The sequence below is a fragment of the Myotis daubentonii genome, chromosome 13 (genome assembly GCF_963259705.1).
Source record: "Myotis daubentonii chromosome 13, mMyoDau2.1, whole genome shotgun sequence".
NCBI lineage: Eukaryota > Metazoa > Chordata > Mammalia > Chiroptera > Vespertilionidae > Myotis > Myotis daubentonii.
This window is the reverse complement of record NC_081852.1, coordinates 64429490-64445532: the sequence shown is the minus strand read 5'-3', so window position 1 is coordinate 64445532 and position 16043 is coordinate 64429490. Positions and strand designations below refer to the sequence as shown.

The following is a 16043-nucleotide window of genomic DNA, read 5'->3' as shown; positions in this document are numbered from 1 at the left end:
GGGAGTGGCAGGTGGGAGCTGCTCCCTCTGAAAGCATGGGAATGGCCTCACTGGCCGCCTCAACCTGCTCCTGCTGACACTGTGCATCTTCAGCAGACTCCAGCGCTCGAAAGGCTTCCATCAGCCGGATTCCACCAGTACAGTTGCTGTCCAGGGAGAGACAGATTCCTGGGGCTTCGTACTCTGCGTTTTTATGATCATCAGACGTGGGAACGTGCCAGCTTTACTGTGTTGCAACCAGAGAGTCACATGCTCATCCGTGTGTCTCGTCCAAAAACTTCCGTAGCACCTCCTGTGTTCCAGGCACTCATTCATGTAGGTCACAGTCTGGCTGGAAGAAATGTTCTTGCAGGGAAGACAGACATGTTAAGACCCGGCAGAATGACGTTGTCCCGGGAGCAGTTTCTGTTTACAAAGGAGAAGGGGATGGGGCAGGCTTCCTGGAGGAGGCAGCACGTGCTTTGAGGCTTGAAGGATGAATGAGAGCTCAGGAGCTGAGTGGATGAGGGAAGGATACTTGGGCACAGAAATAAAAGTCAAAGTGCAGGGTATGTTGGGGAGGGCGGATGGCTGGGGGCTGCTGGAATACAGGGCACGGGGACAGGAAAAATGTTAAAGAAGAGGCAGAAATTAGCAAAGGCCCACGTGTGCTGAGGAGTTTGGGTTTAGTTTTGCAGATGGCCAGGGGTCTGATGGGCTCCTGAGAAAAGGGTGGGAGGACAGTCCCTAGAATGTAGAAAGTGGACCCAGGTGGCGAGGTGGAGAATGGGTTGGAATGGTGAGATTTCTGAGGGAAGTTTCCAGGTTTAGGCAGCTGTTACAGGCTGAATTGTGTTCCCCACAAAATGTGTCGAAGCCCTAACACCTGGTCCCTCTTACTGTGACCTGACTTGGGACTCGGCCTTTGCAGATGCGATCAAGTTATGATGACGCCTTGGGGTGGCCCTAATCCAACTTGGCTGGTGTCCTCCTAAGAAGAGGGAAATGTGGAAGCCACACGAGGAGGCCAGGTGACAGGATGGATGGAGTTTGGAGTTACGCAGCCACAGGCCGAGGGACGACAAAGGTTGTTTTCGCCGCTCCCTTAGTTTTTCAAGCTGACAGCGTTCTCCCCTAAAGCCTTTGAGAGAGATATTCCTGCCCACACCTGGATTTCAGACCCTGGCCTCAGACTGAGAGAGAATATTTTATGTTGTTTCAAACCGCCCAGGTTGTCGAACTTTGTTACAGCTGTCCCAGGGGAGTGACACAGCCACCCAGGAACTGACACAGCCACCCAGGAACTGACACACACAGCCACCCAGGAACTGACACACACAGCCACCCAGGAACTGACACACACAGCCACCCAGGAACTGACACAGCCACCCAGGAACTGACACACACAGCCGCCCAGGGGAGTGACACAGCCACCCAGGGGAGTGACACACACAGCCACCCAGGAACTGACACACACAGTCGCCCAGGGGAGTGACACAGCCGCCTCAACACTTCCTGAAACCCACGAGGCTGGGCTCACACACAGTCCTCACAGAGATGTGTCCAACCACCCGGAGGGTTCGAATCTCAGACTGGATCAGAGGAGGCTGCGAGGAGCTTCTGCATGTGGGCACGTCCTCACGGCCACTCTGCCGCTGGCGGTGGAGCCACAGGAGAGGCCAGGAGTGGGAGCAGCCAGGTGTGAGACAGCCCCCACACCTGGTGCGCTGCGGAGAATGACATGGAAATGGCACCTAGGGCTCCAGGTGCTGCTGAGACTTCACAGCCCAGCTCTCTGAAAGCTTTTTTGTTATCTCACCTGGTGAGGTTAGTGGTGGGATTAAGAGGAAGCTGCTCACACTACCTTCGGCTTTCAGCTGTCTCCTTCTGTCACCAACTGCAGTGACAGGTTTAAAATGAAAGTGAGAACCTCACTCCATAATTAAAGAATGCAAAGCCAGCCACGAAGAGATGCCATTGTTCACCTATCACATTGTCCAAAGTCATGAAATGCGGTTGGGGAGGGGGGAGGGGTGTGGCCGTCAATGTCAGAAGGTCGGTGGGAGTAGAGATACTTTCAGCTGCTGGAGGACAATCCGAATGTCTATCAGGAGGCGTGATGCATGAGGCTCGCGCACAGGCAGCTCAGCCTGCGTGGTAGGGACCTCCCTTACCCTCGCAGTCCTTGCCTCTGTGCAGTTTTCTTCTCTTAGCTGCTGAGCTGGATCTTATTTCTTCACCTCTCCCTGGGCGATGTAGCTACCGTTGGCAAAATTATAAACCCCAGCGATTGTTTCTTATTAAGTTTTAGGAAGTGACACCGATGCTGGATGCCTGCCTGTTAGAAGAAGGCTCGTTACGATTAGAGGAGCTAATTAGTCATGCACCAACCAGCAGGGCAAGGAGTGTGGGGAGAAGAGGCCTCTCTGGGGAGAAAATGGCTCACTGTGGTCTTGATGGATTGCAAATGAGATGAGATTTGCATAAAATCTATCCTTATAAAGAGAAATGGGGGAAATGAAAAAATTTGAAAGGCTTCTGTTATCTAAATGAAACAGTAAGCTTCATGTCTTACACTTACCAGGTGCTTAAGGGTTTAAATGGATGGATAGGTGCCAGGGTCCAACCCCAGCAGGTCCAGGGGTTCCCCAAAGGTGTGGACGGAGTCGGCGAAGAAGGAAGGACACGGAGACAGCGTTCAGTTGATCAGCAGCCTAGCCAGGATCTCTAGCCCGGATCTCCAGCCAAGTTCTGGTCTCGATCTCCAGAGAGGTTCTGCTTTGGATCTCCAGGGAAGTTCTGTGGCCATGTTCCCTTGCTAGGTTCTCCAGCCAGGTTCTGTCCAGGTTCTCCAGCCAGGTTCAGTCACCAGATTCTAGTCAGGTTCTCTTGCCAATTTCTGTAGTCAGGTTCAGTCCAGGATCTTTTGCCATGTTCTCTCCAGCAAAGTTCTTCTGTCTGTAGGTTCTGTGTAGGTTCTGTCTTCTTGGCTCTCTTCTAAATTCTGTCTCTTTCTGTCTTGTTACATCTGTATTTATACCAGTTGATTCAATCCCATCAATCTCTATTCCAAAGGTTAGGGCGTTTCTTATCTCCATTCCAGGGAGTAAAGATTATGTAGCTTAAGCATGATTGTTCATAGTTAAAGTGATTAATTACCCGCCTGGCATTTAGTTAAGGGGTTTTATTCCCTCCCTAACTTCAGGGGAAAATCCCTACCTGGGGATTCAACCTTTCTTGGAGAGGTGACCTTGGTTAAAACACAGCGCCAAGAAGGTGAGCAAACATATTAAGAACCGTATGTCATATATGCCAGGTCCCTTGAAACAGCAAGGATGGACCGGCTCCCGGCAGATAGGTGGACAGGCAAGTGGACAGGTGGACAGGGTGCACAACTGGATGCTTAGGTGGGTGGTGGGTGGATTTGTGGGTGAGTAGATGGATGGGTGGGCAGGTCCTAGTGCTGCAACATTGACAATGACAAATGCACTGTGCCTTCCTGATGGGCACCATGTGTAGTAGAATTTATTAGACACCCTGTTTGTGGCCCACAACCTGTGACAGTGTTACAAACAGTGACGTTTAGCGGGCAGAAGGTGCATGTCTTCTTTGTCCCAACTATCCATAAGAAAAAAGAACTATCAGTCAGCCATGTTAGGGGAAAGACTGAACTATCTTTCCATTCTCTGTGTAGAAAATAACCTAAAGTTATTGTCAAGTGAATTGGCAAAAGAAGTAGGAAAGAAACGAACACGAAGTTGTGCTAAGCAGCTAATTCATAAAAAAGGTTGTTTTTCTGGATTTTGGAATATCTGTTGAGTTTTAAATTTTTTATGATATATTTTCTCATTCTAAAAATATACTCACTTTTATGTTTAATTCTGTATTTGATTTTGATGCTTTTCCTTGAAAGGGGCCCAAACTACTTACATTTCAGGCCCACAAAACTGGATTTCTCCTTATGCATCGCATAAACCACACTCCCTGGTCCCCCTCCCCCGTTCTTCACACACACCTGACGGTGTCCCAGCCCCGGGAAGCCAGCCCCCTCTTGGCTGACCGCCTTGCGCCTGAATGTGGCGGATAAACATGGGGCTGAGGGGATGTTTCCGAGCTCAGACTGGGCGCCCACTCTGCTCCAGCCCAGGCCGTTTTCCGGTCAGTTCTCCTCCCCACGCTTCCCGATGACCATTTCACACCATGTCTTCCTCAAATGTCTCACACCTTCCCTGTCTACTGTCCTGCAGTCTCTCCTCCTGGGCACCAGGCCCATTGCTTCAGAAGATGCAAAGGTCTGAGAGGAGCAGTGCAGTGGGATCCCCCCCCCCATTGCCCTTGGCCCAGCCTGGAGGTCACGGGAGAGGGGTTGCTTCCTGGGATCCACCTCCCTGTAAACTACTTGCACCCAAGTCTTTGCTCCTGGTCGTCTCAGTCTTCACACTGCACCCCAGACCCACTGGGCTCTCGCCAGCACTTCCCCACCAGGCTCTCCTCACACCTGTGCTGTCGTGATAGCTTCTCTCTTTCTCTGTTCCCACCTTCGCACCACGTCACAGTCTGTTCTGCACTGAGCAGCCAGAGTGATCTTCGTCTTTGAAATGAGTCGACCAAATCCTGTAACTTCCCTGCTTAAAATCCTCGATAGTTTCCCATCAAACATAGCACAGCCCCTCCCATGCCGACACCTGGCTCACGCCCCTCCCCTCACTCAAGGTCACTCATGAGTCTGTGCTCTCAAATGTTCCAAACGCCTCTTGCCTCAGACCCTCTGCTCCGAACCCGTCACCTCCGCCTTCCTGGGCCGGCTCCTTTGCTTCAGTTAAATCTCTGCCCAAGTGTCACCTCCTCACTGGGCCTCCCAAGGGACAGGATGCCAGGTGGGTTCTGCCACGTTGAGGTGACATCACTAACTCCCCCAGGTGGCCATTCATTGCTCCCTTTCCTGGAGTCCAGCCCTCAGGATAACAATGCTTTGTGCATGTTTTTGCCAATGCCACGAATTTCGTTCTCTAATTTCTCCTTCCTCATAGCCTCTGTGCGCGAGGAATTTCCATCAACGCGTGATTTTTATCCCTGTGGTTCCTGCACTGCCTTTCAGGGAGGAGCAAATGCTGGTTGTACACACTGGTTCCTCATCGCTGCCAACAGTGAAGGAAATGCAGGTTTGCAATATAAACTGCTTTTGATCAAATGAACCCATAAATTAGCGAGGCTGTGACCCTAGCACCAGCAGTTTCCCTTGGGAGGCAGAAAAGTACCGGCGTTTCCTCATTAAAGGAGAAAGCACCTGAACAGCCACCTCAGGCCAGAGTGAGATTAGCATTTTATAGCAATTGAGTGCGTTCTTTCATCTTTTCTGCTGTTACAGACTTTAATGGCGTAAACAGGAGGGAAAAACATTAGTAAAATATGAAAGGGTGAATTCCGCAGACTGCTAATTCTTTAGCAGAATTAGACTCAGATGCCTCTAAGGTATTTCTGGCTGCTTTACAGAAAATAGCTAAATAATTAATTCACTTTATGTATCCTCCTGTGGCCACAAATGCCAGATCTCTTTAAAATGTGGTAACATTTCTTTCCGAGTTCCTCGGAAAGTGACACAGGAAGGGTTTTTAGGCGGCAGTGCTTAGACTCTCAGTGTCTTAACTGCCGTTGGGAGGACGAGAGATTGTCAGGTGTCTGCAGTGGTCCCTGGCCTGCCTCGTGCGGGGGTGGGGGGGGGTGGGGGGGGTGGGGGGTGGGGGGCGCAGCTCTCATCACTCAGGAGAAACAGCTGATGACATGTGGGGGAAGGTGTGTGGGTCCATAAAGCAGGGAGCTTCCTCGCTGCCCTGAGACTGGCCCAGACACCCAGCTTCGCCTCCTGGCCGTTGTAAATCCTGTCAACATGCCGGGGGCTGGCCCCGAACAGCAATCGTCCGTATGCTTATTATCTAGAACTTTCTAAAAGTGGACCTTTTATTTTATAAAGAAAGTCAGCATGGGTTGAAATAAATTTCCATCAATTCAAATGGGAGGTAAGTCATGTTTGTTTAATAGAAGGATGGAAAGTAACAGCAGTGCTTGGAGGGTCAGCACTGAAGTGCCAGTTGGCGTGTTCTCAGGCAGTGGAAGTGGTGGGAGTGGCCATTCCAGGCTCCCCATTGGCCAGGCCCACATGCCTCTCCTGAGTCACCACCTCCCCGGCCACTCGGTCACCACTGGTGGTCGAGCCATGCCCGTCTGCTCCTTTCAAATCTCCATGCATTTTCCATTGCTTCCTCATCTTTCTCTGCCTTGATGCTTTTACTCATTCATCTCCTCCACGGAGCCTTCGCAGATCTCTCCAAGCTAGGAACCTCAGACTTGTTTTTCAAAGTTTTTATTGATTTTTAAAGACCGAGGAATGGGGAGGGAGCGAAAGATAGAAATATTGATCGGCTGCCTCCTGTAGGCCCCTTATTGGGGGTCGGGCCTGCAACCCGGGCATGTGCCTTGACCGGGAATCAAACTGGTGACCTCTTGGTTCATGGGTTGATGCTCAACCACTGAGCCACCAGCCGGGCAGGACCTCAGATTTCCCCTCAGGTCCCTGTGCCTGACTGTTCCGCACTCAGCAGAGGGACGGAGACGCTGTGTCCTGGGCCTCCACACTGGACGGGAAGCCCCAGGGTGTCAAGGTCTCTCTTGGTGGCCGTCATCCCCAGGCCTTGCTCCGGGGCGGCTTCTCTCCTTGCCCAGCACATGGGCTGTGCACAGTGTGCCAGGGGCAGGTCACAGGTGCTGCTGGGACAGGTGTGGAGGCAGGAATTGGACATTCAGGGAGGGGCCGATCCGAGAAATAGTCATGGCTTTGCCGAACGCCCAAGTTAATGAAGACGTTGGTTTCATTAATGCAACTAAAAAACCCAACTAACCAAAAATGCTTCCATCTTCCCATACGTTGAGCCAACCTGTGTCAGAATCCTGGGAAGAGAGCACAGCCGCAGGGAGGATCCTGCGTGCACAGAGAGGGAGGGGAGGGTCCCACAGAGTGTTCATCCTGCCTGTCCCGGCCTGGCTGCGAACGGCCAGGGTGTGCCAGGTTCCTTTCTCTTCAGCTGTGAGGCTGAGGGGCTGGCGAGGACATTCACCTGACTTCCTGGTGAGGTAGGAAAATTAAAAACTGCATTGATTGGTCCACAGCAGGCCCAGAGTTGACGGTGGGTGCACAGGTAGGGGTCCCGAACCTCGGATGAAGCTCAAATGCCGAGTCAGAAATAAGCCAGGAGTCGGAATCCGAGAGGCACTGACCCGAGTGAATGAGGAGGCAGAGCAGGTAAAGGAGAAACGTTAGGAAGATGACCCAGATCGAGCTGTGTGACCCCTGGGCGGGCCTCATGCCGAGCTCTGAGGGATGTTCCCAGGGGGCGCTATGGAAAGCGGCAGTGCTCTTTAACTTGTTATTTCAGTGTGAGGTTTTTGATATATGTTTTTTAAATCACAACACTATTTGACTACATTTTCATTATAGAAATGCAAACATTTCAGATTTAGTCAGAACCTCCTTTCTCCTCCTCTTTCTCCCCGGAGAAAGAATTTGAATTTGCTGAGTAAGAATTTGAATTTGCTGAATAAGAATTTCATGAATAAGAATTTGCTGAATGTGCTTTCAAAACACCCCCAACATTTCATAGCATGCATTTATACGTGTGTGCGTGCACGTGTGTGTGCACACGTGTGTGTACATATATAGGACTTCGTGTCTTCCCTTTTTAAATACATCAGCGGGATTATTTCGTGCATGGTGAAGAGTTAGCTTAACTTTTTAACTTGACACCATGCCGTGTAGCTCTTCACATGCCACTGCATCTTGATTAAAGTCGTTTAAAAAATTGTTCCAGAATATTCCACACACTATGGTGGTACCAAAATGCATTTAATCCATGTCCCTATTGATAAATACTTGTTTTCTATTGTTCACTTTTGGGCCATTTCATTAGCTACCTTTCATATTCCTCTCTATAGATGTGCAAGTATATTGGTAGGAAAGATAGTTAAAAGTGAAATTGCTGGGTTGAAAAGAGGATGTATTTCAAATTCTGTATTCTGCTTAGAGATAGAATGATTTTGCAGATTCCAAAAAATACCAATTTTTGCTTCTACCTTGGTATCCGCCCTGCCTAGTCCTCCCCATCATCACAAAGAGGCTGATCTTGTGTCCAGCCGCCTTCTGTGCTGCCGATGTCGCCCCCGAGGATCTGATGCAGGACTCGCTCCTGCACTCCTCTCTGTCAGTCACTGCGTGTCTCGGCCTTGGGCAGGTATCCCGATATCCGATGCTCTCAGGAAGCCCTATAGTTATTTGTACTTCTGCAGGTGTTAACTGATTATTTATCTTGTCTTCCACCCTAGACTCATTCATTCGTTCTTATATTCATTTACTCATTCACTCATTCATTCATAACACTGGCTGACAACTCTGGTGTAGAGTCAGGAGTCCAAATACCAGAATCAAACTTCCTGAGTTCAAAAACCAGCCTGTTTCTTACTAACTGTATGACCAAGTTGCATAGCTTCTCTGCCTCTCTTGGTACCCACCTCATAGGCTTGTGGGGATGACTAATTAAAACACTCCATAAAAAGTAAAGCACTCTAAATCAATGCAATCTATTGTCCCTCATTACATGCCAGGCAGTGTGCCAGCTGCTGAGGATCCAATAGGGAAGAAAACAAAGAACTGTCCAAAAAATCAAAAATTTCACAGCAACTAAAAAGGAAATGAATGCAGGGTGGGGAGGGGAGATTCCTCTCAGATGGTGCCGTCAGGAGACGCCTCTTTATAGAGATGGCTGTGAACTTGGGGCAGAGGGATAGATAGGGAGGCATAAGTTCTGAGAGAGTTGGGGGAAGAGCATTTTAGGCAGAAGAGACAGCAAGTGCAAATGTCCTGGGGCAGGAACAGGGTGTGTAGGAACAGCCCATGTGATGGGAGAATGGAAAACAGAGTTGAGGGGTCAGGTCTGGGTCCTGTTCACCAGGTATTGTGATAGCCAGTGTAGGACATAGCACTGTGTGGTACCCACCAGATTCATAGAGTGAGTGATGAGTGGATGAACGAGTGAGGAAAGAGATGATACGAATGGGTGAGAGGCTTTCTTCTGCTCTCAGATACCATCTGCCCTGTTCATTCCTCCCATTCATTCTGGAGAAGAAGCAGGTGAGACCTCCTAACCAGTTGGAGAATGAGGCAGGTAAGTAGACCTTTAGAATGGAGGGATTTGATGGCCCCTCAAGGGACATGTGGCTCCTAGGTACTGTCATTCCTTCCAAGAAACTGATCTGTCTGCAAGATGAAAATTTCGTGGCTCAGGGGCACATAAAAGGTGCAAGGATGTTTCAACCAGACCTGCCAGCCCCATGCCCAGTAGTGAAGTCATTTGTCCTGAAGCAAACCCAATGCTGAGAGGCCAGTCACCAGGAATTAGCTTACAGGCCCGGGTGGCCTGGGTTTCCGCTCAGTGACTGGGGTCCTGAGGCTGTGTCCACCCTGCACAGACTTCTGCTCTGCGAACCTCACACTCGTCTGACCCTCTGTGTGATGTGCTTGCTGAAGGCAGCAAAATAGTAATATTTAATACCATGGGAAAGAGAAATAGGGTCCGAGTGAGCAGAAACATAAGCCCCTGAATCCAGTGAGATGGGATTAAACAAAAACCGTTAGCAGTGGTTTAGCACTTTAGCTTTTGCAGTATTTTTAAGCATGTGCTGTCTTACTCATCATGACCACCCTCTCAAACAACCACTTACTAGTGGCACCTGATCCTCAGGGAGATGCAAGCTTTCCCACCGACAGTGGGATGTTCCGCAAACCACCAGTCGCTGTATTCTCCCAGGCAGCTTTCTGGGGCAGACAGATCTGTATCTGCATTAAGGCTGTGTCAACTAATAGGAGAAGTCCGCCTTACAGAACACACTCCTTCATTCAGGTATGCAAAATAGAGTTTTGAACAACTGCATCCCAGGGCAACTGTTTTCGATGTCCACAAATCCTGAAATAGTGGGGCCCTGGAGGGTTCTAAGTGACAGAGACTGGCTGGCTCTGAGGTTTGGAAGCCCCTCTGGCTGCCGCCTGGATAGTGGCCTGGGCTGGAAGGACAGCTGGCTGGCTGCTGCCCTAATTTAAATGAGTCACAAGGACAATCTGTGCAAGGAAGTGCGTCCGGAAGGGAAGCAGCAGGTGCACACGGGTGGGTGCATGGGAGGTAATTAGCAGCACCTGGGTTTCCGATTGATCCCTGGTGGGCGTACAGGAGGCAGCCAATTGATGAATCACTTATGTTTCTCTCTTTCCCTAGAATCAATAAAACCATATTTATAAATAAACAAACCCAGGACGGTGGTATTTAACATCAGGCGGGAAGAGTGAGACCTTGGGCCAGTCACACAGCCCCTTGGGGCTTCAGCTGCGGCACCTGCACTCGGGATTGATGGCGCTTTCTCCGCAGCCCAACCACCTGTCCATCAAAGCAGCCGAAGCTGTTGCCCAGTAACGAGGCGCGGGAAAGCCGGGCTCTGTTCTGATGTCCTCGATGGCGCCGGAAAGAGAGAAGAGCATCTGCTCACTGCCCAGCAGCTTCCTCAGAATCAGAGGCCCCAGCAGGTGAGGGAGTCAGGCCTCGCAATTAGACTCTGGCCCCCAATTCCACCTGCTCCAGGACTGAGGTCGGGACGGGGTGGAGGTCTTGGCTGCACTGTGCTTTATGGCCACAAGAGGGCTCGCAGCTCACAAACGTTTCTTCCCGTAGATCTTCATGTTCTTTTTTGACTGTGTCTCATTGAAGCGTTCGAAAAATTGCTATTTAATTATGCACGATTTCTGGACAATTGTAAGCACTTCTGTGATAGCTACACATTAATTTTGGCACCTTAATCTTATGAATGCTTAAAGGCGTTTTCTCATGCAGAGTCATTCAGATGCTAATGATTAAATCAAAGGATTGATTGTTTTTAGAATTTCCTGGAGCTTTTTCCTTTGAAATGAAACTTCCCCAGTAAAAGTTTCCTTTCCTCGTGCTCTCGATCACCCTTTGGGGTCACGTCCACGGTGGCAATTGTGCTCTCCCTGTCACGCCAAGTTCCTGTCAGGCACCTGCGTGAGCATCGAGTCCTGCTTATTGATTCGCTGCACAGCCCTCCAGGTCAAGCTGGAGAAAAGGAAAAAGAGGAATCTACAGCAGCAGATTGGGGAGCGTCACTGTGCAACAGGGTTCACGCTGAGATGTCAGGTCAGCACAAGCACAGGCAGGGAAATGACGCAGGCCAGCCCTTGCTCAGATGGAGAAAACGCCCCGTGGTCATGGTGACTCCTGTTCATGCAGGTCAGCAGGCAGCCTTGAGTCCCCTCCCCGCATCAGGCTTGCTTTCCTGCCCTGGCTCCTCTGAGCAGCGGCCGTGCCAAGCAGCTGCTCAGGGGTCACAGGCAGAGGTCCCCAGCCACGTACTCACCCAGCAGCATGCGGCCGTGGCGCTGGCCACCGACCTCCATCATGTATAACAAGGGTCTGCCGTCAGGATGGGATTGGGACTCGGTCTCCTGAGTAGAGGGGCCTTTGCAGAAGGCGGTGATGCTGACCCCCAGAAGCAAGACCTTGAGAGCAGATGTCTTCAGTGCTCAGCCATCTCACGAGAGGCATGTTGGTTTCCCTCTGTCGTGAACGCCTTGCTGGCTGGCTGTCCTTCGGCACCTGGCCCGCTGGTCCCCAGGGCCTCTGCGACCTGATGCAGGAGCCCCTTTGTTTGGCCTCAGCAGGTGGTTCTCTCCCTGCGGCCACAGTGTACTGTCTGCTGCTTAGATCTTACTTGTTCTTGCTTGTTTCTTGGTGGTGATTTGTTGTTGTTGTTTAGAGTCTGGCTCTTTGTCTTTTCTGCCCATGTTATAAAATCCATCTAAAGAATTGCTTGTTAAGTTAGTTAACTTTGGTGTCTGTTCTATATGAACAAGTCCCTCAATGGAGCTACTTTCCTCACTTCTCAATTCTTTTTTTCTCATCTGAGACTGAGTGTTTTTTTTAAATATATTTTTATTGATTTCAAAGAGGAAGGTGAGAGAGAGAAACATCAATGATGAGAGAGAATCATTGATCGGCTGCCTCCTGCACACCCCACACTGGGGATTGAGCCTGCAACTCGGGCCTGTGCCCTTGCCCAGAACTGACCTGGGACCCTTCAGTCTGCAGGCTGACACTCCATCCACTAAGCCAAACCGGCCAGGGCAGACTGAGTTATCTTTTTTGCTCTTCTTGCCCAGGGCTGGCTCCACCCTCCTTTTGTCTCCTGCAGATCATTTCCTGAAGCCAAAACCTCAGCACTTTCCCTGAATTTAAGAAACCTTCCAGCCAGCACCTCCTCCCTGGCTCTTCCCCTGGCTGTTCATCTTCAGGTCCACATGACCCCTCTTCCTGGAAGCACAGAGCTTGGGACAGAGGGATTCAAGTCCCCAGGTTCAACTCCTGCCTCCACTGTTTACTCCTGTGTGACTTTGTGCCAGTTCTTAATTTCTTTGTATCTCAAATTCCTCATCTGAACAATGGGCATAATAATATACAGGTTATACTGTTGAGTAAGAATTAAGGTAATGAAGAATGTAAAGTTCCTAAGACAATGCTTGGCTATAGCGAATGCTGAGAAACAATAGCTTATTGCTTGGCTGGTGCTCAGTGGGTTGGGCGTCATCCCGTGCACGGAAGGGGTTGCTGCTTTGATTCCCCGTCAGGGCACAAGCCTGGGTTTCAGGCTCCATCCCTGGTGGGGGCCACGTAGGAGGCAGTCGATGGATGCTTTGCTCTCACATCGCTGTTTCTCTCCCTCTCCCTTCCTCTCTCTCTCTCAAAATCAATAAAAAATCTTTTTAAAAACCCCACAAAACTCCTCTCAAATACACTCTTTCATCGCCATTTTCAACAAGGAGAGAGAGTAAGCCCAAGACAGGCAACATGACGAGAATGTAGCAGTGCTTGTTTGGATCGTGTGGAAAAGAAAAAAGTCTGTCTTCATACAGCTACACAGCTACCAATACGAACACGGGCTTTTTAAGACCTCCCTTTCAAGCCAGCGTGGATTCTTCAGTTAAAGTTCCAGAAGCATGAGAGATGGGCAGTAATTGTTTTCAGAACTGAGTCATTAAGATCTAACGGCCACTCACTGGGAGAGGTCATTGAGAGGACATGACAGCTGGTTGGCCCATGAGCTGAACAGTGAGTGAGTTCCCCATCCCTGGAGGTATTCAAGAAGACATACTTATTGAGACCATCATGGAAGATACTCGGGTACTGGGTTGAACTTGATGACCTCTTCTGGAATTCTTCTTGGATCCTTGGTGTTGTAGGCTTATCAGCAAGTTCACACCAGGTAACTCTGGAAAGCCTGGGTGTATGGTCCTTATAGGTGAGGGTCGCCATGGCGACTGTCTCATTGGGAAATGAGAGTATAAAAAATTGTTGCTAAGTGGTATTCTCCAAGGTGGCTTTTTCTTTGAAAATAGTCTGGTCAACATGGGGTCATCCTCCTGGACAATGCTGTTTGGGGAGTTAAAAGGCCCTGCAGCAGAGGCAGGACTGCGGAGGTGATTTTCTTGACGTGCCCATAAGCTCTCAGGAAACGAGACATTTTCACAGAGCGGCATTTTGAAAGCATTGGGGACGCTGCACTTACATGACTGTCTGCATCCAGAAGTGATGTTTCAAAGATGAGCCTCACTCTTAGTTACGGAGCTGGTTTGTTCAGGGAAACCTGTTCACTGTCTGATGAGAGCCTTTCCGAGCCTGCCGGCCCTCCGCTCTTCACTAAGAACAGGGCACAGACCAGAGGAGCTGCGGGCTGGGCACCCGGGTGCTGGGGCTGGATGGCTTTTCAACCTGCCTTTCCTGCTTGCTCTGTCCACGCATTTATCCGCTGGGAGCTCATGGCACCCAAGGGCTGTATTTGGTGAGTGCTCACAGCTGGGCAGCTGCTGGAGCCACCACCTCCACACCCGAGGACTTGGCTGTCTGCCTTGTGGGATGTGTGACACCAATTGGGCTGTCGGTCCCTTCATAGGGAGCAAAGCGTTTCTGTCCTTGCGAGGGACGGGTCCTTAATTATAAATTCTGGAGAGAGAGAGGAGAGAGAGAGAACCCCCCCCCCCCCCACACACACACACACACAAACTACCCTGTCCCATCGCAGGGCCGCCTGGCTCCCGCCGCCACCGAGTGGTGCTGGGGAAACTTCCTAGAAACAGAATTCCAGGTCCGGGAGGTGCAGGGGGGGTGGGGGTGGGGGGGCGAGCAGAGAGAGGAGTGAGGCGCCCGCCAGAAGCTCAGAGGATCCCCGGCGCGTCTTGTGCTGCAGGCCACGTGCGTGCCTGTGCCAGGGGGCGTGTGCCAGGGGCGGGGGGGGCGCCCACCGGGAGAGGAGAGCGGGTGCCGGGGATTGGGGGGGGACGCCCACCCGGAGAGGAGAGCGGGGTGGCGCAGGGACCGCGCGCGGAGAACAGCGAGCTGCGCAGGGGCCGCCCACCCGCGGGGAGCGGCGCGCAGGCCGGGGGCGGCGGGGTTTCCCCTCCCGCGTGGAGGCGGCGGCGGCGGAGGAGGCGGCGGCGCTCGGGAACCGGGAGTCCCCAGGCGCGGGGACCCGGGACGGGAGCGTAGGACGAGCTGCCACGCGTCCCTGAGCCCTGGCCGGAGGCGGGAGGTTTGGGTTGAGCCCGCCCCGCCGCCCCCGCCCCCGCCCGGCGCCCGCCCCCGCCCGCGGCCTGGAGCGCCTCCCCGGCTGCCCTGGATCTCGGGAGCCGCGCGGGCCGAGCTGCGGGAGCCGCCGCGACACAGTCGCCGCCTGCGGGGTCCGCTCCGGCTGCACCATGCGTGAGCTGGCCGTCGAGATCGGGGTCCGCGCCCTGCTCTTCGGGGTCTTCGTGTAAGTAGGGGCGCACAGGCGCGGGGACCCATGGACTGAGCGATGCTGCGCCCCAACTTTGTTTGCGCCACCGCGTTCCGGCGGGGCCTGGATTCCAGGTCCCGGCCCAGCTCCGAGCCCGGGAGGCGTCCTTTGGAACCGGGGGACCCTCCTGCGACCCTCCGCGCGGGTCTGAGACCTGCTCCCGCCGCCGCCGCCGCCGCCACCAGCGGGCGGGGGAGCGGGTCCAGCGCCCTCGGGTCTCCTCGCCGGCGCCTGTCGCCGCCTCACCTGCCCGGGGTTCGGGGATCCCCTGGAGACGGACGCGCCCTCGGGAAGTTTCTTCTCTGCTCGGAGCCCGTGTTGGCAGCCCTGGCTCCGGGCTCCTCTCCCGTTGCTCCCGCCGCCCCAGGCCGCGCTCGGGGTCCTGGTGAGCGTTTCCCAGGAGGCGTTTGTGGTACTTTCGGCTGGAAAATTGTTGCTGCGGAAGCTCGGGGAGTGGGGGTCCCCCGCCCCCCGCAGCCCCGGGTGTGGGCTCCGTACGCCCGCCGCCCTCTGTGCGGAGGCCAGGCCCCAGGACTCCTGGGGCTGCGGCGGGTCCCTGGAATAGAGATGCCAGAGGAGGTCAGCCTGGCAGAGACGTGGTGCCCTGGACCCGCCACCCACCAGCCTCCGGGCCCGCAGCAGGGAGCCCTCGCGCCCCTGCAGCTCACACCCACCCAGGCCTGCCTTCCCCATCACCAGGGCTCACACCGGCCTGGTCCCTCCATTGGCATCCGGGTCCCTCTCCCCGCTGCCCTCGCTGTTCCCGACACAGGCCACATGTTAAAGTTGCGTGAACTTTCTGGATCTGCGGGGCTGTTCTGCTTGTCCCTGTTACTGAAAAGCGCGCTGAGCCGTTCCAGCCTGGAGGCCCCTCCTCTCGGGGTCTCTGCGGGAACCCAGTCTCCGAGGGCAGGTGGGAGGCTGGGAGCTGCTGGCAGCCGGGCACAGGGACAGGAGTGCCCTGTCTCGCCTGCTTTCCGTCCTGGGGTGAAAGCCACCGGTGTTACTCCGCCATCAGGAGGCCCAGCCCCAGGTGCAGGCAGGCCCCTCCTGCAGGAAACACCCATGCGATTCAGGGGAACGGGCCGGACCTTCGGCGGATCTTGGGAAAAGGGAGAACACGTTTC

General features: G+C 52.9%; 1 protein-coding gene across 3 annotated transcripts in view; it reads left to right on the top strand.

Annotated features, from left to right (window-relative positions):
* The first annotated feature begins 14744 nt into the window (after nucleotides 1–14744).
* Nucleotides 14745–16043, top strand: part of PLPP4 (phospholipid phosphatase 4) — a 36000-nt gene continuing 34701 nt past the window's right edge. For all 3 annotated transcript variants that reach the window (XM_059661945.1, XM_059661944.1, XM_059661946.1), the window contains exon 1: nucleotides 14745–14892. In XM_059661945.1, coding sequence (XP_059517928.1) covers nucleotides 14837–14892 — 56 coding nt within the window. In that variant the 5' untranslated portion in view covers nucleotides 14745–14836. The remainder of the gene's footprint in view (nucleotides 14893–16043) is intronic.